General features: G+C 47.9%; 1 protein-coding gene across 8 annotated transcripts in view; it reads right to left on the bottom strand.

Moving 5' to 3' along the window:
* The window catches only part of ACVR1B (activin A receptor type 1B), a gene marked incomplete at both ends in the record, with an annotated part of 31,768 nt that extends 6,201 nt beyond the window's left edge, over positions 1-25,567 (bottom strand). For 2 of the 8 annotated variants that reach the window (XM_079715919.1, XM_079715920.1), the window contains 6 exons: positions 260-416; positions 1,417-1,584; positions 4,159-4,389; positions 7,070-7,318; positions 8,150-8,389; positions 25,477-25,567. In XM_079715919.1, coding sequence (XP_079572045.1) covers positions 260-416; positions 1,417-1,584; positions 4,159-4,389; positions 7,070-7,318; positions 8,150-8,389; positions 25,477-25,567 — 1,136 coding nt within the window. The remainder of the gene's footprint in view (positions 1-259; positions 417-1,416; positions 1,585-4,158; positions 4,390-7,069; positions 7,319-8,149; positions 8,390-25,476) is intronic. The other 6 variants (XM_079715921.1, XM_079715923.1, XM_079715922.1 and 3 more) reach the window with 6 other exon arrangements.
* Positions 25,568-25,793: the final 226 nt, after the last annotated feature.

Here is a 25,793-nt window from a genome sequence, read left to right as displayed (position 1 = left end):
TCTAAATCTTGCTCCAGGTTCTCTTTCTCCATGGCCTCCCCTGCCCAATGCACCAGCACCTATGGGTATAGGGTCCTCTGGAGCTGTGCCGCTGGCACTTGTATCTGCGCGATGCAACCTGTGTGGCTTTCCAGTGTGGGGAGCAGGTGTTCAACTGCCAGCTGTCAGAGTAAGGACCACACTGCCTTCTCTCGTGCAGATGGGCAAGGGCTACTCAGTACAAGTGTCGGGCAGGCGCAAAGGCCCAGGGCCTTCCTACCGTTTGGTTCCCACCCTCTGGTTGGGGGCAATGTCAATGGTGTCCGTGACTGCATCGTGACGGACAGCCAGGCCCAGGTCTGCGATGGCACACATGCCATTTTTCTTCACCAAGATGTTCTTTGACTTTAAGTCTCGATGAGCAATTCCAGGCTTCCCTAGCAGAGAAAAAAAAAAACAACAACCAGGGATCTTTAAAGAAAGACAGTACAAGTGTTAAAAGCATAGTCTCTGCAGCCAGACGTAGGGGTTCGAGTCCTCGTTTTGCTCCCCAGTAACCCAGTAACCCTGGAAATGCAACTTAACCTGTCTATGCATTGGTCTTCTCATCCATAAAATGAGACTAAACACCAGTACTTACTTCATGGGAATGTTGTAAGGATTAAATGTATTGTATTAACTTAGGTAAGTCAAGAGCTTCGAAGGGCATGCGTATGCGCTAATGTTACTATATTAACACTACTCCTGCTCGCCTTCCCTGAACTAATAAGCTCCCGTACAGAACTGCTGAGGACTTCAGAGAGAAGCTGCTATGCTAGCTAGGTTCTCAGAACCAAACGGGGGCGGTAAGGACTGCTACTTTCCCTGGAGAGCCTAGCAACAGGGTCAAACTTTCGTGGCTGGTTTTCTGTCACGGGCAGCAAGAGCTGCTGCCCGGTCGACCAGGCACCAGGGAGCGATGTGCCACCTGCCAAGCCCCAGGAGATCCCAAAGAGCTGATGTCCGTCAACAAGCAGGGGTGCCCAGGTCATCTTCCTGCAGGAGGGCCCTCCTAGTTTAGCAGAGCCCAGTGTCTAACCCATCAAGCTGACCCAGCGATGAGCGTGTGAACTCACTTAACTGATGCTCGGCACAGTAGTTCATTCGATTTTCTCAGTCCCTTCCTCTACCAGCAAACCGTGGGCGTCTGAGATGACCACTCGGTTAACGCCGGCCTCCCAGCCAACAGCCACGCCAGTCCATCGGGGACAAACAACCAACATCTCCGTCAGGAGTTCCCCCGAGGAGCTCTGAAGGCAGAGGCCCCTCTCATTCTCGCTGGAGTGAGGCCCAAGCTCCTCTCGCTCAGACCAGACCCCAGTCCCGGAGGCCCAGATCCCGCATCCTCAGTGAGAAGGAGTTCTGGGAGCTCGGTGGGGATGGGACAGGTCCACTCACCTTGGGTGCCCACAATCTCCATGTGCAGGTGTGCCAGGCCACTCGCAGCAGACAAGGCCAGCTTAATCATCCCCTCGATGGTCACCGTGTACCGGTTTAGATAGTCAAACAGCGAGCCGTGCTCATGATAGTCGGAGACAAGCCACAGCTGTGTCCAGGTGCCGTTATCTGCAGAGAACCACAGAGCAGGTCCAGAAAAGGCACAACTACCAGCAAAAAGGTCAAGGTAGGAAAGGAAGAGTATGTGTGCAAACCCCAGTCAGACCCCTGTACTCCCCGATCCCCGCCCCTACACCTCATGAGGCCCCTCTGTGCCCGTCTCATCCACCACCGTCCACAGCTTTAGGCTCCAGGAAGGACAGAACAGCCTTTCTTTCTTGGACCTGCTCCCTTACTTCTCGTAGGCAGGATTCTGAACCGCGCACCCTGATTACACCCAAATTTGAAATGTGAGGCACCCCGAAGAGGAAGCACATGCTTAGGCAAAGTAACAGGATCATCTGTTTCTTTTGCAACACTGCTTCTGATCCTGACAAGACCCGCTCACCAAAACCATGACTGGCTGCACCCACGCCCGCCAAGGAGGAAGGCTTCGCAGGCCCTCCTTTGTGCTCCAAGACCCTTCGAGCACAGCCCAACCCGAGCACCAGGCTCATTTGTAGTGGGTCCTTGAAGTCCACTGCTCTTACCAGGCTATGAGCTCTCTGTGAGAGGAGGAAAGAGCTCCTTTGCGCATTATTGTGTTCCAGGCCAAAAATGCTTTTCAACGCATGAAGAGCACACTTACAAGTATTCCAGAGAGGAATCTTATCATCTTATCCTCAGAAGAGCAATGGGAGGTGGCGAGCACACACTTTCATACTAGGGGAGAGGGGTATGCAGTGTACAGCGGGAAGGAGGAGTGGGAAGAAGGGAGGGAGAAAAAGAAAAACCAAAAGCTGGTAATCTAATTAGCTTGTGCTGTTGTCAGTAAGAAGACTGGAAATTGGACTGAGATCTCCCAAATTCCAAGCTGGCCCTAGCTCCAGGACGCTATACTATCCATATTATGTTAAAAACGCAACAACAAAGGAGTCCGATCTTCCTCCTCCCCTGGCCCTCGTGTGGGTTTCAACAGCCAGATCCTACTCACACAAGCTGCCAGAATCAATACAGGGAGTGGCTCCTGGAAAAGCACCAGCCTCTGTTTCCCTGATTATGAATGAGGGATCCACCAAACACACCCCTTTACACTCAACTAGCCCTGACATCTTGAGGACCCTGCCCATAAGTTAGAAGGGAAGACATCTTTTGACCCTCTAAAATATATGTCAGGTTTAAATGAATAATCAAAAGGTAATGCTGTTTTAAAAAGGCACAGCTTACTCAGAGGGAGTAAGGAATTCTCTCTTCCCCTTCCTCCCCTGCGTGAGAGGTCAAATCTCTTCAGCCTGGGGGCAGCTGCGGCCACTACAAACCGCCCCGGCAATGTGTGGAATGAGCAGCCTGCTGTTGTTTTAGGAAGGAAAACAAACACTTAGCATCTTCCATAGCCTTTGCCAGCACCAGCTTCTAAAAATTACTGGACCACGGAGCAGACTATGTCCTGACCGCCAGAGACACTCTGCTTAAATGTAAATGCCTTCACCCACAGTCTTTCTGACTTCAAGTGCGCTACCTGCCCAGGTGTCGGCTGTCCCCTCTTCCTGGGCACTGTAAGGTCAGGGACTGTGTCTTGTTCTCATGTGTGATGATTCCAGGACCAGACCGCAGCCAGTAAATATTACTGAATAAATGAATGCAATTTCGATTACTACCCACTCTCTATAATAAAATACAATCCTCTCAAAAAGGCCCTTCCTAATCTGGCCTCTGCCACCTCTCCACCCATGTCTTTGGCTGGAACATCCCAAGTTACCTGCAGGTTCCCAAAGACACTTCCCCTTTGCACATGTGTCTGGAGTGCTCTTGTCATTCGTTTTTCCTTCTGACCAACTCCCTGCCAACTTCGCCTCAATCAAGCTCGGGTATGATATCCGTGATCCCCATCTCACCCCCAGTTTGTGCTCACCAGAACTGCTGTTGTTTGATTACTTCCTATAATCAATCATTAGTTTGTCTCTTTGCTAGTCAGTGCGGTCCTTAAAAATGAGCACATGCCTGGGCACACGAGAGAGCCTCAAAAACGACAGCAAAATCAGCAGAGAGAGGGAGGAGGGAATAAGGAACCTCAGGTACAAGCGGACCAAAAGCTGAGCTTGATGGCCACAGGGGAGCACCTTGGGGGGAGGCAGGCCGTGTCTCTGCTGCACCCGCTCCACTGCAATAGTGTGTATGATGCTGGTCTGTCACACAGTGTGGATCGCATGCTTTTCCAGGGCCATCCTTTCCTGGCAGGGGTTGAAGCCACCCTTCTTCGTTCCAACCGGAATGAAGGTAAATTGACTGGAGCCCCTGCAGGGACTACCCTAGGGGTGGGTTTGGGAGTATCACAGAAGGGACAGTGAGCAGGTAGGATGAGAGTTTACTTATCTGCTTAATAACTGCTTATTTACTTGCTTAATAACCTGGATTTCTGACAAGCTTTTCATAGAAGAGAAGTTTGAAAACCATCACCTTACTCAGGTCCTCTTGCTATGGGTAATAACTATAAAAGGCAAACAAAACTGTGCTGTCCCACAACCGTTCAGTTTTCACAGTCACTCCTCCATCTGGGACTACTGTTGGCTTTGGGACACCCTGTATCCAAACCCAGCCCTTTACCTTTATTGTCAGCAGCAATAAAGCCAAGGATGTTTTCATGGCGCAGCATGACTGTCTGGTATATCTCAGCTTCCCGGAACCAAGACCGCTCTTCACGAGAAGAGAATATTTTCACAGCCACATCACCACCCCTCCAGCGGCCGCGCCACACTTCTCCAAACCGGCCCTTGCCAATAATCTCCTGTAAAACGATGGTTCGGGCCACTGTGCGCTGGACAAAAAGGGGTAACCCTATGGACCAAAGAATGGAAAGAAAGCAGACATTTGTGTATTTGCTGAACTCTGCAACGCCCACTCTCACTGCCACACTGGAAAAGCCCTTATCACAGTGCCTCCGTTCTACATTGGTCCACTGACCACGGAGAGCCCGGCTGCCCCTGCATCCCGTCCAGGTGATCCTCCGGAGGTCCAAGCTGTGCAGCACTGAGAGTGAGTGAGCGAGGACAGGGGAATGTGTACGATTAGCTCCTCCTCATCTCAGCAATTTCTCCTCCCAGTGAGTACGGACGACAGATCTGAATATAAATGTCTGACCGGATTTACTAAGTCTTCAGCCAGCTTCCCGGGGGGCCAATCCACCCACAGCTGCTTTATGTGGAAGAGGAAAGCGGAGGTTTGAGTGCTGGGAGCCACCTCTGGCTGCTCCGCTCATTGGCCACTGGAGGGCAGTGCTGCGCGGCCCATGAAAGCCGACGTGTGTTCAGGGCCCACCAGGCTCCCACGTCTCTCCAGAGAGGTCAAAGTTCTGCTCACTGGGAGCTCCAGATGCAAGACGGGGGACTACCCAGGCTTATTCTAAGATCATCTTTACTGCCTTTATAGGACTCGTTTATCGCCTCATTTGACCCAGGCAGTAAGTGTCTCCCTGTCTCTCCAATCACCCCCACCATCGTGACTCTTAACCCTCCCCCTCTCCCTGAGCAAACAAATAAACGTGTCATTAACCCCTAAGTTGTTTACTGTATGTTTAATACCGTGCAGGAGGCACTTGCATAAATGATCTCATTTCCTCACAACCACCTATACGGTAGGCGTTGTTATTATGCCCATTTTACAAATGAGAAAACTGAGCATCAAAAGGGAAGGTTAAGTAACTCATTTGAATTCCTACAAGCTGTACATGGCAAAGCATCTAAGACTGACTCTAAGGTTTATGCTTTTAACTCCCACAGTACAGAGCCACCAAATGCTTCTCAATTTAGCCCCCTCCTCTCCAGGTCCCCCGTCACTGGCCCTTGTCCCAGCCCTCCTTTGGAAGATTTCCAGTGGGCCTCTGTGCCTCCCAGTTCACCCGCCTTGCCCTGCCCTCCCTAACAGGGGCCATAAAGCACAGCAGCCCAAGGCTTTCCCATCCTGGCCTGGGGACAGCGTGCTGGCCTCTTGATCATTCCCTAAACACCCAGTGAGCGTTCGTGCCTTTCTGTCCTTCTTTTGCTCAAGGGTCTTCCCTTGGCCTGGAATGTTCCCTGCCCTCTTACCACTCATGACCCCTTTAGACACGACCTCCTCCGTGAGACCCTTGTCCACAATCTCTTCTCTCCAATCCTGGCTCGGCCTCTTTCTCATTTTGTTCACCCTGTATCACCCAGAGGGTATTCAACACATACTTGTTAGTGTGAACTGAAAGTCACACAAACAGCAAGGACTTATTACTTTAAGTCCACAGAATTAAAACCCCAGCACCTTGGAAGCTTTGCATATTCTGAATTAAGAATGGACTAAACCATCCAGAGAGGAACAGCTATTAATCATTTTACTCCAGATGACTGGGTAACTACCCTGGACCTGCCCTAACCTCAGCTAATCCTGATCTTAAAAAAGACTCCAAAACACCCGAGCAACCCTCCTCCAGCAGCAAGTCAAGTCACAGAGTCAGTCAGTTCTAACCACTGCCCTTCCCTCTTTCAGCAAAGAACAAGCCATATATTTTCTCTCTTCCAAAAATATGCAGCTTTTAAATATATCCATCATCCTGGCACTCTCTACTGCAGAGCTTAATAAAGGCAAAACCACAGAAACTCAGGAGATGTCAGAGCTCAAAGTATTCCTGTGCTCAAGAAGGGATGTCTGGCCATGACCAATGGCATAATTTCCCTACAGAAGAGTCTTGTCACGTGGCGAGAAAACATACATCAACAGCACAAAACGCTCACAAATATGATCCTGTCTGTCTTAGTTAGAATGGCAACAGTGACCTTTGTGGATGATATTTTTCTATAGGAACAGAATACCACCGTCACTAACATAATTATCTTCATAAAAAGACTCTTGCAGTCATAGCCATATCTACTAGCTAGCTGAGCTCTATCCTGAGACTGAGACAACCCAACTCTCTTTATCCTAAATTCTAGTCTCAAGTCAAGGTCCACCTAAGAAAGGCTTGGTCCCTAACAGGCAGCTCTGGAAGTGGTGCTGACGCCATGCTGGAGGCCCCGGCTGCCTTTATTTCAACCGCCACCAAAAACCCTTGGGCAACTGGCACAAGTCAATGATTCACCCAACCCGGGCTCTCGGCTTTACTTGGTGTCCTTAAACTCCCCTTGCGGTTGCTCGCAGATCAATGATTAGCTGTCACCACCTCACAGGAACCCGGCACACTCCTGTTTCTCAAAAGGGGCCCTGAAACTGAGTACTCCACTGCTCAGGTGGAACCAGGTGAATTTTAATAGCTGTACGGTTACAAGACTTGGAGAGGCAGGGATTCTGGAATGGAGAGTTTTGCACCTGACCTTTGGAATTCCAGAGGATGAAAGATTTTCTGTGAACCCCATTCTCTTATCTTATTACGTGTCGGACTCCAAAAGAAGGGGAATTATGAAAGCAAACGGCCAGCCTTCTTCCTGAACACTCCATCCTGCTGGGAGGCAGTGATGAAGGCCAACAGCAGACACGAGGCCTGAAGAAGCGGTACCTGAGCCAGACCCCGATGTGGAGAGGTCGTAGACGAGATCCTGGAGCGTCTTGTCCTTGGAGAGACACATCTCACACGAGGGGTCCTCCATGTCCAGCCTCTGGCGGTTGTGATAGACGCGCTGATGGTAGTTAATGACAAGGAAAACAATGATGATGATGAGGAACAGGAGGAACACAGGGCCGGCGATGATGCCCACCAGCTCCACAGGGCCCCACACGGAGGGGCGCTCCGGCTCCTTGAGGTGACCTGGGTCAGGTGAGAGGGGAGAGGGAAAGAACAAAGTGAAAATGAGGGAACGCCTCAGCCTCATTCTTCCCCGCCTCCTCCCTCCAGGTGGAAACGCCCTGTTCCTCTCCCTGTGTTCAAGGTGCCCTTGATCTCTCTGGTCTTACTGGGCTTTGTATCTGCCCGGATGCTCTCCAATACAAGCCTCTCTAGTTAAGGTACCCTTCGCAACAGTCAAACCCACAACCCGCTCCGTAATTTCACAGCCTTTCATGGCGCTCTTCCCACCTCCACGCCCCAGGCACGTGCCATGTTCTGCTCCTCCACTTGTGACGGCCTCCTGAAGCTCGGCCCGGTCTCTCTCTTCCTCCTCTCATCTCCCCAGTCATACCTCCTAAATGGCAGACCTGCGAAGGGTGGTGTCTAATACTCCTCAGCCTTGATGGCCGCCCTTTCCAGCTCTAGTTCCTCTTCCCATTTTGCCATCACCGTCACGCCAGAAGCTTCCTTCAGATGGCTTAGGGGCCACCTCCTTCGGGATCAGCCCCAGGCCCTCCTGTGGGGATCCCTGACTGGCTCTTCCACATCGCACCAGCTGCCAATGGCTGCTCAGCCACGACCCAAATCGCAGCTTTCACCTCTGCGGCTCACTCGACCATCTGTTTCCCCCATCCTCGAATCTACAGACCGGACTTGGGAGGATTGCCATCCCATGTCACCTCCGGGAGCTTCAAAAAGGCACCTTTACCTATCCTCCAACAAAGGGATGGGGACAGAGTAGAGAAGGATGAAAATGACAGGGGTGCCCTACCTCCACGATGAGCCAATAGTCCAACAAGGGTGTCCACTCACCGCTGGGCACCCTCAGGTCGATCTTGTTGCAGAAGTCAGTGTAGCAGCAGTGCGTGTTGCGCAGATCCTCGGAGCTCAGGCAGTAGAAGGGCTTCCCAGCGGGGACCAGCTCCACTTTGGGGATGCAGGTGCGCACGTGGTGCTCCATCCCATCCAGGTTGAAAATGGAAACCATGCAGGCCCCATCTGTCTCACACGTGTAGTTGGCCTGTAAGCAGCTGGTGCACGCACAGAGCAGAGCTGCGGGAAATTTGGGAGTGGACATTGACATCAATGGTGAGATCTTATCCTAGGTCCTTTTCCAGACTTAGAATACAATCCCCTAGCATACTTGATGTGCCAAAATAAGGCGCTTTTATAGAGATGGGGCCAGAAAGATGACATTGTCAGTGGGGGCCCAAGCTTTTCACCTGTTTATTCTGCTCACAACAAGGCTTTCTGGGTCCCACCATTGTCCTCTAAGTGCTCTAGTTTATGCCTACAAGAAACAGAGAAACTGCCTTTTTAACTTTGCTTTAGACTTAGACTTATTTTAAAAAATTGTTTTGTGGCTAGGAAAGAGGTCTTCCTTTAAATTTAGAAGTCTGAGGATGGGAGGAAGGCACCTTCCCTTCGGAAACTAGAGGACCCCTCTCCCCACATACTCCAGCTGACACCACCTGGGTTCCCTGGAGCCATCATCAACCCCATCTCCTTTCTCTGCACCAGGAACGCCCACAGTTTCCTGAATGCAGTGTGCGTGCTCTCACACATGCTTTTGCTGCAATGCTTTTTTTCCTAGCTAATTCTTACAAGTTCTTTAAGATTCAGCTTAAACGTCACTTCCTTTGAAAAGCTTCCCGACTAGGCCAACAACCTCCTCCATCCTTTAGTCCCCAGCAGGTGCCCCTCTCAAGAGGGGGCAAGAAGAACACCCTCCAAAGAAGATAATAGTAGTGCCGACCTCATACAGTCACTATGAGGATTAAATGAGCTAATGCATAGAAAGTGCTCAATAAATCTAACCCATTCTGAAAGACCACTGGATATCACTTTATTTTTTAAAAATTTTATTTATCTTATTTATTTATTTTTGGCTGCATTGGGTCTTCGTTGCTGTGCGCGGGCTTTCTCTAGTTGCGGCGAGCGGGGGCTACTCTTCGTTGCGGTGTGCAGGCTTCTCATTGCGGTGGCTTCTCTTGTTGAGGAGCACGGGCTCTAGAGCGCAGGCTCAGTAGTTGTGGCTCACGGGCTCTAGAGCACAGGCTCAGTAGTTGTGGCACACGGGCTCTAGAGCACAGGCTCAGTAGATGTGGTGCACGGGCCTAGTTGCTCTGCAGCATGTGGGATCTTCCCACACCATGGCTTGAACCCATGTCCCCTGCATTGGCAGGTGGATTCTTAACCACTGCGCCACCAGGGAAGCCCTGGATATCACTTTAAAAAGTGCTATATATATATATATAATTTTTTTTCTTTCAAATAGGTAGTGCGCACAATCATCTCTGGAACTAATGAGTTTGGCTGGGTGTGTATTATCCCTAAGTGTGCACCGTTGACAGGAAATTACTGTAAATGAATTTGGTGCCTCTGAAAGCCAGCTCGGCAGCCCTGGAATCTGAAATCCTTTATTTATCCGTCTAACGAGAATAGCACAGACAGCAGCCGTTGGTCCTCCCCGGCACTGTCTCCCATGAGCCTAACCCAGCCCTGACCCCTTGGGATGGGCAGGAGGGTGGCCTGAGCCACGAGGACACTGAGGTTGGGACCCACAGTGCTGAACAAAGCATCCGCCCAGCGGGGATGCAGATGGCAGGGCCCACCCGAGGCCCCGACTGCACACTAAGTGAAAACTATCTGGATCCCAAGAGGGAACATATTCAAACTATGGCCCCTGGAGAAGAGACATTTATGACCAGTCCCGTGAAAAACTAGCCTGTCGTAACTCACCCCTTTCGGCTGTAAACAGTCTATCTTTGTCTCTTCCTCTAAAACACTGGAAGGCATCTCCTGGCTTTTCAAGTCCAAAGACAGATTCTAAATATCTCAGGGTCCAACCCCCTCCTTCCCCAGGCTTTCTGTAAGTGACACGATCCTTGCCATCCCCACCAAGGAAACAAAGGAGGGCGAGCACAGACAGGTAAATGGACAGTGTGGATCTTCACTGCACCGCCTGTGGGATTTTTCTCACAGCATCTGATCAGAACCCTTTCTTCTGGGAGAAATTCCAAAGCACGCAGCTACCTGCTGAAGGGCTCGGGTAGTGTTATATTTTAAAGGCAGGAAGTTTAAAGCAGGTACCCTTTAGACTAGGATCCCAAACATAAAAGGAATTTTAAAAGTAAATTCCTCCTAAATTTCCTTCTTCTTGCTAACTGAAATTTACTTCTGCGACTCTCAGAACACTCAGCCCAAACCTCTTTGACTCACCCTGGAGTCCTGACTACTCATCCACGAGTGCAAACGCCCATTCCTCTTTGTGTCAATGGGGACACTCAGGCACAAAAGGGGTCCCCGTGGCGCGCACACCTCTCAATACACGCGCCCCGACGTCCGGCGATGAGAACAGCCTCAGGTCTATTTTGGGAAGAAGGGAAAGCGAACAACTCCCAGAGGGCTATTCTGAGCACAGTGGGACACGCGGGCCAGACCCGCAGCCGCCTTTGGAAAAGCAGCTCACTTCGGCGTCCGTCAATTAGCAGGCAGGGAACCAGAGCCGCTGCTCCCAGACACGCACTCTCCTCTCCTTGGTTCATGGCCTCTTTCACAGTGATTCATTCTGGAGAACGAGCACACCCACACGTGGCTCATTATTTTTGGGAAGTACTTAAACAATCTTGGTGTAAGACAGGAAAGAACAAAAGTGGTGAAATCTATGCTAGACGGGACGAAGAACGGAACTGGGAGCGGGGCCATGCGGCTTTGTGATAAGGGATTGGGCAAGTCCCTGACTCTATCTGGGCCTCGGCCGCCCAACCAGAAAATACCATTTATGTTACAGAGATGGTATGAAGACCAGCCCACATCTGCTAAGTGCCGTGGGTACTCTGAGAAGACTGCTCACATCTGTGTACATCTCTGCTTGTACAGAGTGAGAAGTCTGAAAAAGCTATTTGTGCGATAACCATCACTACTGCCCACACCCCTGCAGAGGTTTCAGTTACTCTCACTAGAGCCACAGCAGAGCATCATGGCAGGAACAGGCCACACAGACCCAGGGCTCAAATACCAGCTCTATCTAGTGTTAGTCACATGGCCTTGAGCAAGTTAGTAACCTTCCTGCACCCCAGCTGCCTAATCTGTAAAGTGGGACTGTTAATTACTTCACAGGACTACGTAAGAATTACATGAAATAAGAGATTGAAAAAGTGCTTAGCAAATAGATGCTCAATGAATTTTAATCCCTCCCTTCAATGTAAAACTCAAGTAAACACATCCACGTACAATGTGTCTCTCTAACCACTAATTAGGAAGTGCCAAGTGACAGCAAGACCACAGCAAGGAACTGCTGTTTGAGTCTCAGCTCTGCCAGTAACTGGTCGCGTGGTTTGGGGCAATTCATTTAACCTTCCTGAACCTCATTTTCCTCACCATTAACCAGAAAGAAGGGGCTGAACCAGATGACCTCTAAAATCCTCCAGTTGAAATCTGAATCTAGTTTGTTTTTAAATTCACATTGTCTGGATCACTGATTCAACACTGGGAAGTTCTGCTTTAATTCCATATACCTTTTCCCGAACTTTAAAGACAGACTAGTCTTTAAATTGTCTTCTGTTAATATTCATTTTTCATTGAAACAAAGTAAGTGACAATAAAATTAGAAAACATCTAAATTTGCTAAAACTTTACTAGTACACTAAATCACAAACCTAACTTTGATTTCTTTGAAAAGTTAAATCTGGACTAATGATAACAGCCCTTTATAATCTGTTTCACAGTGACTCATCAGGTGAAATCCGCCTACTACACATGTGTACATAAACAACACATACCTAAAACTGTCAGTGTTCCATCACCAAAGGGTTACGGAGTAGAAACAACACAATTAGGAAAGCCAATGGCAGAAGAGTAACAAAATCAATCTACAGAAAAGCAAGTTAAAAAGTGGTCAGAGTGAAATTCTCACTAGCACAGCATTTTGTTACTAACAAGCTAGTCAAACCTGAACTAAAGACATTTTGGCAGGATTTGCACGTGGTTCCAAAGTATGATTAGAAGGCGGTCTGTGGTAGGATGTCAAAGCAAATTTGATTTGTGAGACAGGCTGTGTCTGGAGGAAGGCTGACAAGTCCCGACCTGGGCAGACTCTGTCCCACTGCATGTTATGGAGGCACTAACACACTGGGCCTGAGCAAAGGCAACCCCACCGCAGGCCCCTCTCTCCTGCCCACGGCATATTCTAGGAGGATACAGTAAGGCTGTTGCTCACTGGAAATTCCCAAGAACCACCATCCAGGACTAAACTCACAGCCACTCAATCCACATCACCGGGGGACAGGATGTGGGAGGAGCAGGGTGGGGGCACTGAACTCCAAAGGTAAGAGGCACGCTGCAAAACACCCACCTTTGTCCTGGTAGATGAAGGTCCACGAAAGTTTTAAAGCTACAGTATCTATGATTTTTAGCTTATGTATATGCTCCTTGGGGATGGTAAGTTTCATCAATTTAGCGTGGAACAGTGTCCCATTTAGGGACACTAAACCTGCCTCTTCCAAGCTTCACTGGGCAACCTTCTAGTTCTACAGGAGCTAAAATGTGGTGCCCAAATAGCCCGTGCCACCCTTCCTCTTCATGATTTTACAACTTGATCATAAGCTGCCTCTGAGCCCTCATCTTACCAGATGACAGCATCCATCAGGCAGGCCAAACTGATAAGAACAGCCTATTACAACCCATGATTATTTTAATTATTCTCCTGTGGACCCTATCCAAACTCCCTACAGCTTACTTGGGATAGAACAAAGACTACAATTCTACACAACTCTGTGATCCTGAATAGCCAAGGTGATCTTGGGAGGGAAAAAAAAAAAGAGAAAGAGAACAAAGTTGGAGGGCTCACACATCCTGATTTAAAACTTACTACAAAGCTACAGTTATCAAAACAGTATGGTACTCCCCGAAGTACAGACTATAAATCAATGGAATAGAATTGAGAGTCCAGAAACAAATCTATACATCTATCATCAACTGATCTTCCACAAGAGTGTCTACAACATTTTGGGGGTGGGAAGACTAGTCTTCAACAAACGGTGCTGGACAACCAGAAATCCACATGCAAAAGAATAAAGCTGGACCATGACTTCACACCATATACAAAAATTAACTCAAAGTAAGTCAAAGACCTAAATATAAGAGCTAAAACTTATATTCGAAAACTTCTAAAACTTTTAAAATGAAAATAGGGGTAAATCTTCATGACCTTGGATTTGGCAACAGTCTCCTAGATATCACACCCAAAACACAAGTAACAAAAGAAAAATAGATGAATTGGCCTTCACCAAATTAAAAAATTTTTGTGTCTCAAAGGACAATATCAAAAGAGTGAAGAAAAGAGAACCTACAGAATGGGAGAAAATATTTGCAAATCATGTATCTAGTAATGGTCTTGGACCCAGAATATGTAAAGAACTCTTAAAACTAAACAACAGGGCCTCCCTCGTGGTGCAGTAGTTAAGAATCTGCCTGCCAATGCAGGAGACACGGGTTTGAGCCCTGGTCCGGGAAGATCCCACATGCGGCAGAGCAACTAAGCCTGTGTGCCACAACTACTGAGCCTGCACTCTAGAGCCGGCAAGCCACAACTACTGAGCCCTCGTGCCACAACTACTGAAGCCCACGCACCTAGAGTCTATGCTCCGCAACAAGAGAAGCCACCACAATGAGAAGCCCATGCACCGCAAGGAAGAGTAGCCCCCGCTCGCCACAACTAGAGAAAGCCCGCGTGCAGCAACAAAGACCCAATGCAGCCAAAAATAAATAAGTAAACTTATATTAAAAAAAACCTCAACAACGACAAAAAATAATTTTAAAATGGGCAAAGGACCTGAACAGACATTTCTCCAAAGATACACAAATGACCAAAAAGTACATGAAAAGATGTTCAACATCATCTCAAATGCAAATGAATTTCAAATTCAAATGTAAATCAAAACCACTTCACACCCACTAGGAAGGCCATAAGAAAGTGTTGGTGCAGACTCAGAGGAAACTGGGACCCTATACACTGACAGTAGGATTATAAACCAGTGCAGCCACTATAGAAAACAGTTTGATGGTTCCTCGGTAAGTTAAACATTGAATTACCATATAACCCAGCAATTCCACTCCTAGGTGTACATCCAGAAGATTGAAAACAGGTGTTTAAACAAAAACTTGTACTCGAATGTTCATAACAGCACTATTCACAACCGTCAAAAGGTGGAAACCCAAATGTCCACCAAACATAGAAAGGATAAACAAAATGTGGTATATTCATATGGTGGAGTATTATTCAGCTATAAAAAGGAATAAACTACTGATATTCACTACACTGTGTATGAACTCTGAAACATGTTAATTGAAAGAAGCCACATACTGTATGAGTTCATTTATATTAAATATCCAGAAAGCATTGTTAGTGGTTGTTAGGGGCTTGGGGGAGAAGATGGGGAATGCTGGCTTAATGGGTTACTGGGTTTCCTTCAGGGTAAAGAAAAAGTTCTGGAACTAGAGAGTGGTGATGGTTTGTGTAACATTATGAAGGTACTTAACACCACTGAATTATACACTTTAAAATGGTTAAAAATGGTTATATGTGTTTTACCACAATTTTTAAAATGTCATAAATCTCTGTAAAATAGTATGTATAATATAATCTCAATTACAAAACAATAACAACAAAAACCTAACACGAGCATACCAAAAAAAATGGAGGTACAGTGTCCTTCCCAAGTCCCTAGGCTCTCAGATGTCCCAGGAACCTGTAAACCCCTAAAGGAGGGAACCAGTGTCCTTCTCTTCTTCATTTTCTCACTGGTATCCAGCACAGTGATCAGCAAATAGCACCATGATTAATAAATCTCATTCAACAGATCTCAGCCTAGCAACCTGAGAGGGAAGGGGCTCTGCCAGAGTGGACATGCTTTTATCCGTTTTATATACCTGTCTACATTTTCATTTTTGAAAGAGTTTTACTGCTTTAAGAAGACAGAAAGAAAAAAGAAAGGGCTTCCCTGGTGGCGCAGTGGTTAAGAATCCGCCTGCCAATGCAGGGGACACGGGTTCAAGCCCTGGTCCGGGAAGTTCCCACATGCCGCGGAGCAACGAAGCCCGTGCTCCACAACTACTGAGCCTCTGCTCTAGAGCCTGCGAGCCACAACTACTGAAGCCCGCGAGCCTAGAGCCCGTGCTTCGCAACAAGAAAAGCCACCGCGGTGAGAAGCCCGCGCACCGCAACGAAGAGTAGCCCCCGTTCGTTGCAACTAGAGAAAGCCCGCGTGCAGCAACGAAGATCCAACGCGGCTAAATATAAAAATAAATAATTTTTTTTTAAAAAATAAAGAAAAAAGTTGTTCAGTAACTACTGATTTAGACAACTGCCAAAATGTTTATGAAAATCTTGAATCGGGTTTAAAAATGGAGGTGTCTGGCACTAAACTATCACAAAGTAGAGGTGATGTTTGTTTCTCCGGGGGGTGGGGGTTGGGGGGAAGACAGCGGGTGAGGCTGCGGAACTGACACAGTACCAGGCAGAAAAGTCCTGCTGCATTAAAATATAGCAATCAGATGTTATTGCTAACAAAGACTCAAGTTGCATTTCCAGCTTTCACAATCATCAAAATTAGATTGTAAAACTACACTAAAATAAAACAAAACAAAAACTCTTAAGTACCCAAGAGCCATAATAAAGTCAAATTTTACATGTGTAGTTGGTGGTATCTAAAACATCCAAAAAGTATACTGGTAAAAAGCACTTATGAGGGCTTCCCTGGTGGCGCAGTGATTGAGAGTCCGCCTGCCAATGCAGGGGACACGGGTTCGTGCCCCAGTCCGGGAAGATCCCACATGCCGCGGAGCGGCTGGGCCCGTGAGCCATGGCTGCTGAGCCTGCGCGTCCGGAGCCTGTGCTCCACAGCGGGAGAGGCCACAACAGTGAGAGGCCCATGTACCGCAAAAAAAAAAAAAAAAAAAAAAAAAAAAGCACTTATGAAAAAAATGTAACTGACTTAATAAAGGAAGCTATTTGTATGACGAGGGGAAAAAACGCACAGATTTAACAATAAGACATTTGATAAGCTTGGTATTTAATTTCAATCTGGGAAAAGGTCTCGGAGTGGGTTTTGCATAAGAGAAAGGTGTTTGAAAAGCCAGCTCCACACTATATCTATTCTACAAACTGCCTTTCTGACATTCTACTTGGAGACAAACCCAACCCCAGAGAGCTGTTTAAACAAGTTCACCCTTAAGCCTCAGGTCTAGAGAATGAAAGCTTTGTTCTCACTCAAAAAAGACGTTTGATGTTTATGCTAAGGAGACCTGTCATTGCGACTTAACTTATGGCTGACTGTAAATGCCTGAACATCTAGCAAGGGCCCACCTGCTGCCCAGGAGAATGTCAAGGTAAAGCTGGAAGGAGTGGCATCACTATGACAGAGCATGTCCAGTGTTCCTGGGACCTAAGCGTACAGACTCAGCTGTCACATTCAGACAGCCTACTAGTAACTTGGTATTTCTCCTTTACTGACAAGTTTATATTGACACGTACAATCATTCTGTTTTCTTTCTTTGTTGTACTTAAGCAGACATACTCGTGGCTCATTAGAGCAGGGGAGGGTATTTATCAGCGGTAGTCCTATTTGCTTCCTGACCTACTTACTATACTATGGATGTGTGGAGAGGCCACAGTGTACATCACAGTTTTGAGGGAGAAGAGGGATAGGAATGATTGTTTCAGGCAACTGGGACAATGAAGGAGAAAACAAAATCAGCCAGGACGGAGAATAAAACTAAAGAGGTTGAGATCAAGTTCATCTGGCTGGAATATAATGGGTAGGTGGTAGAATAAACAGAGTAGAATAAACAGAGATGCAAGAGGTGAGGTAGGAAGTGTGATTAGGATGTTCCAAGTAACTCAAAAATGTTTGCAGCATTTTGAGAGACTGGGATAAAAACTGTATATACAGGAGATAATAAAATTACAGCAGGACAGAACTAGAATTATTTACCTAGGATTTTGCTGAGAGGATGGAAAAGAAATGAATGAATTCAGTTAAATTATTAAGTACTTAAAATACGCAAGGCTCTGTGATAGGACAAAGACATATAAAGAAAAATAAAGTAGTTCTTAGCATCAATTTTTAGGGGGTAGGAAAGCGAGAGTGGGAGAGGCAGAAAACTATAAACCAGTGTGAACCTCTATACCACTGATATGGACCAAAGAGAAAAGCAGAGAGGATGGAGTCACTGGCTGGGGGATAGGAGGAAGACAAAGTGGGTCCCACACTGGAGGATGGCTGGATTTGGATTTGGCTAAGAAGAGAAGGCCAAGACCAAGAAAAGCACAAGGCATGTTAGGTCCAAAGTAAACAGATGTGACAGCAATGCCATGGTTCCAGTCAGAGACAAGGGCAGCAAGGGAGACTAGGCCAGACTGCATGGATTGTGATGCCAGGCTAAGGGGTCTGGAGTTGATCCTGGAGGCCACATGAAAGTGACACAGAAGGTGCACTTTCCAAAGTTAAATCCAGGGGTAGGAAGGATGACAAGGGAGAGACAGGAGGCAGGGACTGGTTAAAAAGCTACTTTAATAGTCATTACAGTACATAGTAGAGTCCAGGATTTAGAGCATGTGCTTTGGAGTCAGACAGACTTTAGGCCCACTGTTTAACCTATGTCCCAGTTTTCTCATCTGTAAAATGGGGATGAGAGTGCCTCAAAGAATAGTTGTACGGTGTAAGCTACGTAGCACAAATGCTCAGTGTAACACTTGATAGTATACATTCAGTAAATCAGATGCTTTTATCACTACTGTCATCCTAGTGAATGAGAAGGGTCAGAGCTCTTTATGGTTTTATGGTTCTTCTAACAAGCAGAAGTCAATTTGTGTGTAAACGTCTCAATGGCAAGGACAGGTTCGTTCCTCAGTATCCCTCTCAACATTAAGCTTGGCCCTGCACATTAGGAATGAACGTTGACTGAATTTGATTCAAGCTTATCTACTACAAGTGTAGAACGTAATGTATACAAACATACACCAAGACAATACGCAAAGATTTGGGGTAAGGCAGGTTCAACACAAATACTTATTTAAAAAAGTATCCTTCAATTCACAGATTCCTGAACTCAAAACATCAAACCATCTAAAAAACTTATCTCCAAAGTACCCACAATCTCCTCTCTCCTCCAAACACTCACAAATATCTAGGAAAAGGTAACAGGCAGTAGGTGAAAGCCACATGTGGTCAAAGGACTTCTTTCCACATGCAAGGTCCATCCATGGGATGACAGGGTACCAGGTCTCAAGGAGCCTCAAGCCTATCTTGGGAGAGTTCTATTTCCCTCTCCTGTTTTCCTTCTCCTCACATCACCATCTGACTCACCACACACACATTTTTAAAAACAACACCTATTTACTATTTCACAGTTTCTGTAGGTCAGAAGTCCAGGCACAGCATGACTGATGTCAGCTGGGGCTGCTTCCTCATCTAGGGCTGGAACCTCTCTCAAACTCACTCATTGCTGCCAAACTCTAATGCCGTGGAAGAAGGACTAAGGTCCCCATTTCCCTCCTCGCCAATGGCCAGGGACCACTCAGCTCCTGAAATCAGCCTGCAGTTCCTGCTCATGTGGCTCCCACGGGCAGTTCATACATGGATGTTTACTTTCTTCCAAGCCAGTTGGAGCATCTCTGCCTTCCTCTTCTGCAATCAGCTGAGAAAATGCTCTGCTTTCAAAGGGCTAGCTTGATTAGGTCAGGCCCACCATGATAGCCTGCCTATCTGGAGGTGCGCTGATTTAATCCCTTCACAATACAGTTGACCCTTGAACAACTCAGGGGTTAGGGGCACTGACCACCATGGAGTCAAAAACCCAAGTATAACATAACAATCATCCCTCTGGATCTGTGGTTCCACATCCACGGATTCAACCAACCCTGGACCACACAGTACTCTAGTCTGTATATACTGAAAGAAATCCAAGTATAAGTAGACCCATGCAGTTCATACCCATGTTGCTCAAGGGTCAACTGTACTACCTGCATTCATGTGTGACTGAGTAACTGGGAAAAGGTGTGTATATACCTAAGGCTAGGAAACTTGGGGAGAGGAGAGCAGTGGGGGGACTGTGGTAGACAGAATCACCTTGTATTTTATTTCTTTATTGTCTATTTCACCAGCCAGAAGGTACACTTCACCAAGGAAAGCATTTGTCTCCTTTTGTTTACTGTTGTATCCCCACATCTACAACAGTGCCAGGTATATGGTAGGTGCTCAAGGGTTAAAGGAACCTTTAGATCACCATAGCAGTATTCGATATACGTATATATATACCTGTTTAGTTTATTCACAGGCTGGAAACGGGACTTCTGTTTTTTTTTTTTTTTGTTTGTTTTGTTTTTTGTTTTTTTTGCGGTACGCGGGCTTCTCACCGCTGTGGCCTCTCCCGTTGCGGAGCACAGGCTCCGGACGCGCAGGCTCAGCGGCCATGGCTCACGGGCCCAGCCGCTGCGCGGCACGTGGGATCTTCCCAGACCGGGGCACGAACCCGCGTCCCCTGCATCGGCAGGCGGACTCGCAACCACTGCGCCACCAGGGAAGCCCCTGGAAACGGGACTTCTAACTGTATACATTAAACTTTTGGTTCAGTGAAACCATTCAGGAATCCTGGGAATTCCACATGATATAATTTTCTCTCTGCCACAATCATTGTATGGCTTTTAACAAGATACAGTTGATTCTCGTTATTCATGGATTCGTATTTGTGAATCTGCCCACTTGCTAAAATTTATTTATAACCCCAAAATCAATACTCTCAGTGCTTTCATGGTCATTTGCAGACATGCGCAGTGGTGAAAACTTTGAGTCACCTAATGCACACGTTCCCACTGAGGTTGAACAAGGCGATGCTCTGGCTTCTTGTTTCAGCTCATACTGTTAACATGTGTCCTTCTCATGGTATGCTCAGTGCCAGGCTTTTTGTCTTTTTGTGTTTTTTCTTGGTGATTTCACTGCTTAAAACAGGCCCCAAGAGCAGTAGCTTAGTGTTCCGCAGCTCGAGACGACAATGACGTGCCTTACGAGAAAGAAAATACATATACTGAATGAGCTTCATTCAGGCATGCAATATAGTGCTCTTGGCCCTGAGTTCAATGTTAATGAATCAACAATATAAATTAAATGAGGTGTCTTTAAACAGAAACACGAACAACGCAAGGTTATGTACCGATCAGCTGATGAAAACGTGTGACCAGCAGCTGCAGGGACCCAATCCTGTGTCTCCCCCGGGAGCAGTGGTCCAGTATTTGCTAATCCTGTGTTCAAGTGGGCCTCACAGAACAGAGTTATGGCAAATAACACGACCTGACTGGATTAGCCCCATTTTACAGATGAAACAATGAAGCAGACAGGGGTGTGAAGTGGCAGCCCCCAGCGCACTCCAGCACAGCATCCTGTTTTATTTCCTTCCCAGCCCTCATGACTGATAACTGTGTTTACTCATTTATTTTCAGTCTGAGCCACTGCAATAGTAAGTTCCATCAGAGTTAGGGATTTTTGTCCATCTTGTTCCCTGTTACCTCCTCAGGCCAAGCACCATTCCAGGCACATACCCAACCGAATGAATAAAGAAACCTCCTATATGTAATTGTGTAAATATTAGGGGGATTGATACTTTAAAGGGAAAGGCAGTTACTTTCATTGTGTTAAATTCAAAATATTTAGCAAGACAAATGCAAGCTTCAGACTAAGTGGAGAGAGAGGAAACAAAAAGAACACCAGAGCTGCCTGAAGTGGCGCTGTCTCAGACACCCGTGGGCAGGTAAGACCGCTGGGGACGGCAGCTGCACAGCTGCACCATGCTCCCGAGACTCTACAGAGGAAGAAGAAAGCTACACTCTGGAATGGTATTTATCTGCGACAGAAAAGCCAGCAAGCAGAGAGAACAGGCAAGAGCAGAGATGCTGCCTCCAGGCCCAGCCGCAGGTTGAACCACGTGTGAGAGAGAGAAGCTGAGGAGAGCAAAACCCGAGAGCGGGACTCGAACCTGGCCGTGACGCTACCCCTGCAGAGTGACAGAAATGTAGCCGAGACTGCCGGGGACTGGCGGCTCCGGAGCCGATTCCCTTCAAAGGTTTGCACACTCCTAGTCCAGGCGGAACTGATGGGCTCCGGAGGCCAGCAGCACTTCCAGCATCGGGGGGAACTGATGAGCAAGAGGACTCCAGGATTTTCTTCTTGTGAATACAGAGAGGAAAATGAGATAAGACCCTCTTACATCAACTGTAACAGACAAATAGCACAAGAACTCGAGACAAAGAGGCGGGATTCCAGAATTAATGTTCACGGCTGCTCTGAGCAAAAACTGAACAGTAAACAATAAGGATTTCAAAATTAAAACAAAAGAGCCACTTCAGTATTCTAATTTAACCTTCAAAAATAAAGACGATCTCAAGCACCGTGGACTGAGAATTCCATTCCACCTCAACACCCCGTACTCCTGAGGTATTATGAGAACAGACTGCGATGCAATTCAACTCGTGCTCCAAAATGCAACAAGCAGCTTCAACAGGCCATGCTGGAAGAAGCAGCACGCCTCATCATCATCTCCTGATTCATATTTTGGTAGCAAGGTTACAATTAGCTCACCGGTGGAGAATAAACCTATTTATAACACAGTAGTCCACCTGAAAGACACAATCATCTAAAAAGGTTTTTAGACAAAAATGAAGTGCAGCTTCTTCCTGTACTGACTGCAGATTCCCAAGGTCCTTTCAGATGAAGTCCTCAGTCTAACCTTCCTGTGTTCACAGGCACCATTCTGGCCACCTCTCAGCCTCCATGTTCTTATGTAACATTTACATAGTGCCATAAACATACCCGGAGTTGCGTAAGAATTAAAACGTTGCCAAACCAATAAAGCCTAAAGCAGGTCACTCCCTCCAGACTGCCTTTGATTAGCAAAGGTATGCTGCCCAGCCTAAGATGTAAGGGCCTGTCAAGAGACAGAAATTAACTTGAGGAAATCTGAAACGGGTCCACAAAAATGCACAAAGAAAAAGAAATTAACCACACTGTGACATATGATGCTTCTATCAATCCCAAGAATTATTCTGCCCCATAAGATAAAAAGTAACCCAACATTGCCTGGTCCCTGAAGTCAGAAACTGTGTCTAAAAATACCTCCCAGCCAACTGGCTATCAGTAAGTCAGTCTCACAAATGTCCCAATAAGAGCGACACAGACTAGTTCCTTACTTTACAGAGGCAAAACTGAGGCAGTCACAGAAAGGTTAAGTGCCTTATTCAAGGACAACCTGTAAGGGAGCAAAGTACAGGGGCTGCAAACCAGCCTCCTCCCTCCATCTGGCTCTAACCTTTAACCAGAGTAGCCATTTTATTGTTTTAATCACATCTGTTCTGGGAGCTCTTAACAAAACTAATCTGAGATTCTCTTTTTCTCTATGAGAGTTCACTTTCACTGTAGTTCGAATTCATGTCCACTCAACAAAATTACAAGACTTGGCCTGAAATTAAATTTTTAGTTTACTCACAGAAATTAAAACTATTCCTATCAGAACCTCAAATGTCTCCCTTGTTGTTTTTGTTTTAAGAAATAAATATCATGCTCTCCTGCTACTAATTCAATTTTACATTTTCAAGTACTAATGTGAAAATTCCAAAGGCAGGCCTTAAAACATGGCCCACCTATCAAGTGATGCTGTTTATAACCCGGAACTCATGCTTCTTATCACTGGCCTTTTACTAAGTCGACATTAGTTCACTATTTAACACAGATACCGACCCCTTGCTGCCCTCATGTCCTGTCCAAGTACCAGGCATCAGGGCTGGCTGGTTCTGCCATTCCTCCAGCCCGCCTAGAGGATCACAACAGAGGAAGTGCAGGGGAGGACAGCAATCAACTTCTTGTTATCCCACAGCCTCTATTTTCCCAGAAGTGATGTCTTACTTGAAGCCTTTTGCAACAGTGGTCTCTGTAGCATGCACTATTGGCAACTAGATGTGTCCCGGAAAAAACTGTAGTGTCTGGCCAAATTTAAAGGCCTTCGAGAATGTTTGCTGGACACACAACCTAATTTCCAATTTACCAAAAAAAGAAAGCAACTTCCTATTATGCCCACCCATCCTCACACCAACAACATCCATTTCAGGAAGGTTACAGAAAATGAACTCTGCCCCATTCAGAACCAGCTGGATTATCAATTAAACATTCAAGGCTCACAACAAGAAATATCCCACCAGACACTACATCAAACCAACAGGGACACGGCTGTTAAAAATCTTGGATATATTAGGAACAGGGTAAAAATTCCTATGGAAGGAATTTAAAGATTTATTCATCACATGTAAAATGACAAACCTGAAGCCTGAGTCTCCTTACTTACTACCCTACTAGAGAAATAACATCGTGTTACACACTCCAAGAACATGGCCCATAATAAGGCCCAGCAAACATTATTCATGAAAACCATTAATTTACCACCAATGTCAGGCTGTGTTCATACACCTTCACCATGTCTATCAGACCCCACGGCGCATTACCTATGCCACAGAGCAGCGAGACCCAGGAACACGCATGAGGCGCCTTAGCAGAAGCATTAGCCTGTGAACAAAGACCCCACCGCACAGGCTGCACCACTGGGAAGAAATATCAAGGCTGGAGGTAATGAACTTGTTTTTGAGACTCCAAAGTGGGATGAGGTCTTTTGTTGATTGTCTGGTTTACGAAGGAAGCCAGAACCCACCTGAGAACCATTCTTTTTAGTGGAGAGAAGAGAGCCACAGGACATACATTTGATCTCCCACTGCTGGAAGGTTAGGGGCTGCTGAGAAGTCAAGGCAGCAGGCATTGTACATGGGGAGCCGATACAGACCTGATCAGCTCTCCCAGATCTATCTGTGGGTCAATAATCACTTCAATATAACTGCCAAGTATAACCTTCATCTGCTACCCCAATGCCAACACGCATTTGAGACGACTCCCTTAAGTTAAATATTTTAGGGTTTTCATCTGCTCTCCTCAAGCCCCCAAAGCCTCACAAACAAGACACCCAGCTGAGTGTCCCACAGAAAGGGGCTACCTCTGCAGCGGAAAGGCTGCGGGTGCTACCAAGGAGCAGAAGCCTGTGGGACTTGGAAGGTAAGGGGTGTGTGAGGTGGGGGAGTGAGTAGGGAAGGGGCTGGGGAGAGGGACTGTGCGGGAAGGTAAATAAATCCTGCCCAAGGGCCGGGAGCCGCTCCAGTGCTGGGGTCTTTAAATGATCTTGGGGGTGGGAGGCAGGTTCTAGGATGTCACCTGAAAGGCATCCACAAAGTGACGAAGTGAATGGGCCCCCTGGGGTAGGGTGGGAGAGGCGAGGTGAAAAGCAAATACACCTAGATGCAGATTAACTGTTCTGGAACTAGGTTTCCTAGGGTTCCAGAGATTCCAAAGCCAAGCTCCCCAAACGTTTAGGGCCCTGTTGGTCCCATTGCTTCCGTGGGGCATGTGTATTGGAGGGGGGGCTGGCCCCACTGAACTCAAGGGACTGCGCGAAGGGGAAATGTGACTCGCTTTCCCAGAATATTAGAGAGAAAGGAGAGGGAGGGGAAGAGGCACCCCAAGCGCAGGAGCTCAAGGAAAGGTTTGAGACCCCTTCCCCTTTCATCTGAGGTGCGCAAGGACTCTCAACATTAGGATACCTCGGAGAGGCAAGGACCCCATCGCCCGCGCCCCACAATCTTGGCGGGAGAAAAGGCGCCCCCCAGGAGCATCTGGAGGGAGGGAATGAAGACCACCGCCCCTGGACATGCTGAGGGGCAGAAACGTGGACCTCCAAATATTGGGGAAGGAAGCCCGCACTCCTCTCTATGGAACATGGGGGTGCTGGGAGCGCGACCCCCGAGAGCTCCCCGAATCCAGTTTCGCCGGGAAGAGGGATCGGGTCCCCAGGGGCCCGGCGTGAGCTCGGTCCCGGCTGGGCGGCCGCGCCTCGGGGGTCGCGGAAAGCCGACTGGGGGTCACCGCGACTCCCCCGCGCCCCCCGCCCGGCCATATTGAGTGCGTGGGGAGGGGGCGCGCTGTAGCCAGGGGCCGCTGCGCGAGGCCTCGCCCTCGCCCGGCCCTCTCCATCCTGGCCCCCGCCCCGGGACTCACCCTGGATCCCCCGGGGCCCGGACCCGCCGCTGCCGGCAAGCAGGAGAACAACAAGGAGGAAGAAGGAGGAGGCTCCGGCCGACTCCGCCATAGTAACCGCCGCCGCCGCCGCCGCCACCGCCGCCGCCGCCGCCGCCGCAGCCCAGCAGCGCCCAGCGCGCGCGCGCGCGCGCGCGCCCCCGGCGCCTCCCCTCCTCCCGCGGCCCGACTCCCGCCTCCCTCTTCTCCGCCCGGCGCCGGCACGTGCACTCCCGGAGGAGCCGGCGCCGCGGCCGCCGCGCGCGCCCCCGAAGGGCGGGGCCGGGTGCGCGCGGGCG

Source organism: Hyperoodon ampullatus (genome assembly GCF_949752795.1).
Source record: "Hyperoodon ampullatus genome assembly, chromosome: 11".
In the NCBI taxonomy this organism is placed as follows: domain Eukaryota; kingdom Metazoa; phylum Chordata; class Mammalia; order Artiodactyla; family Ziphiidae; genus Hyperoodon; species Hyperoodon ampullatus.
Note: the sequence above shows the minus strand (reverse complement) of the source record. Positions and strands in the feature narration are given on the sequence as shown.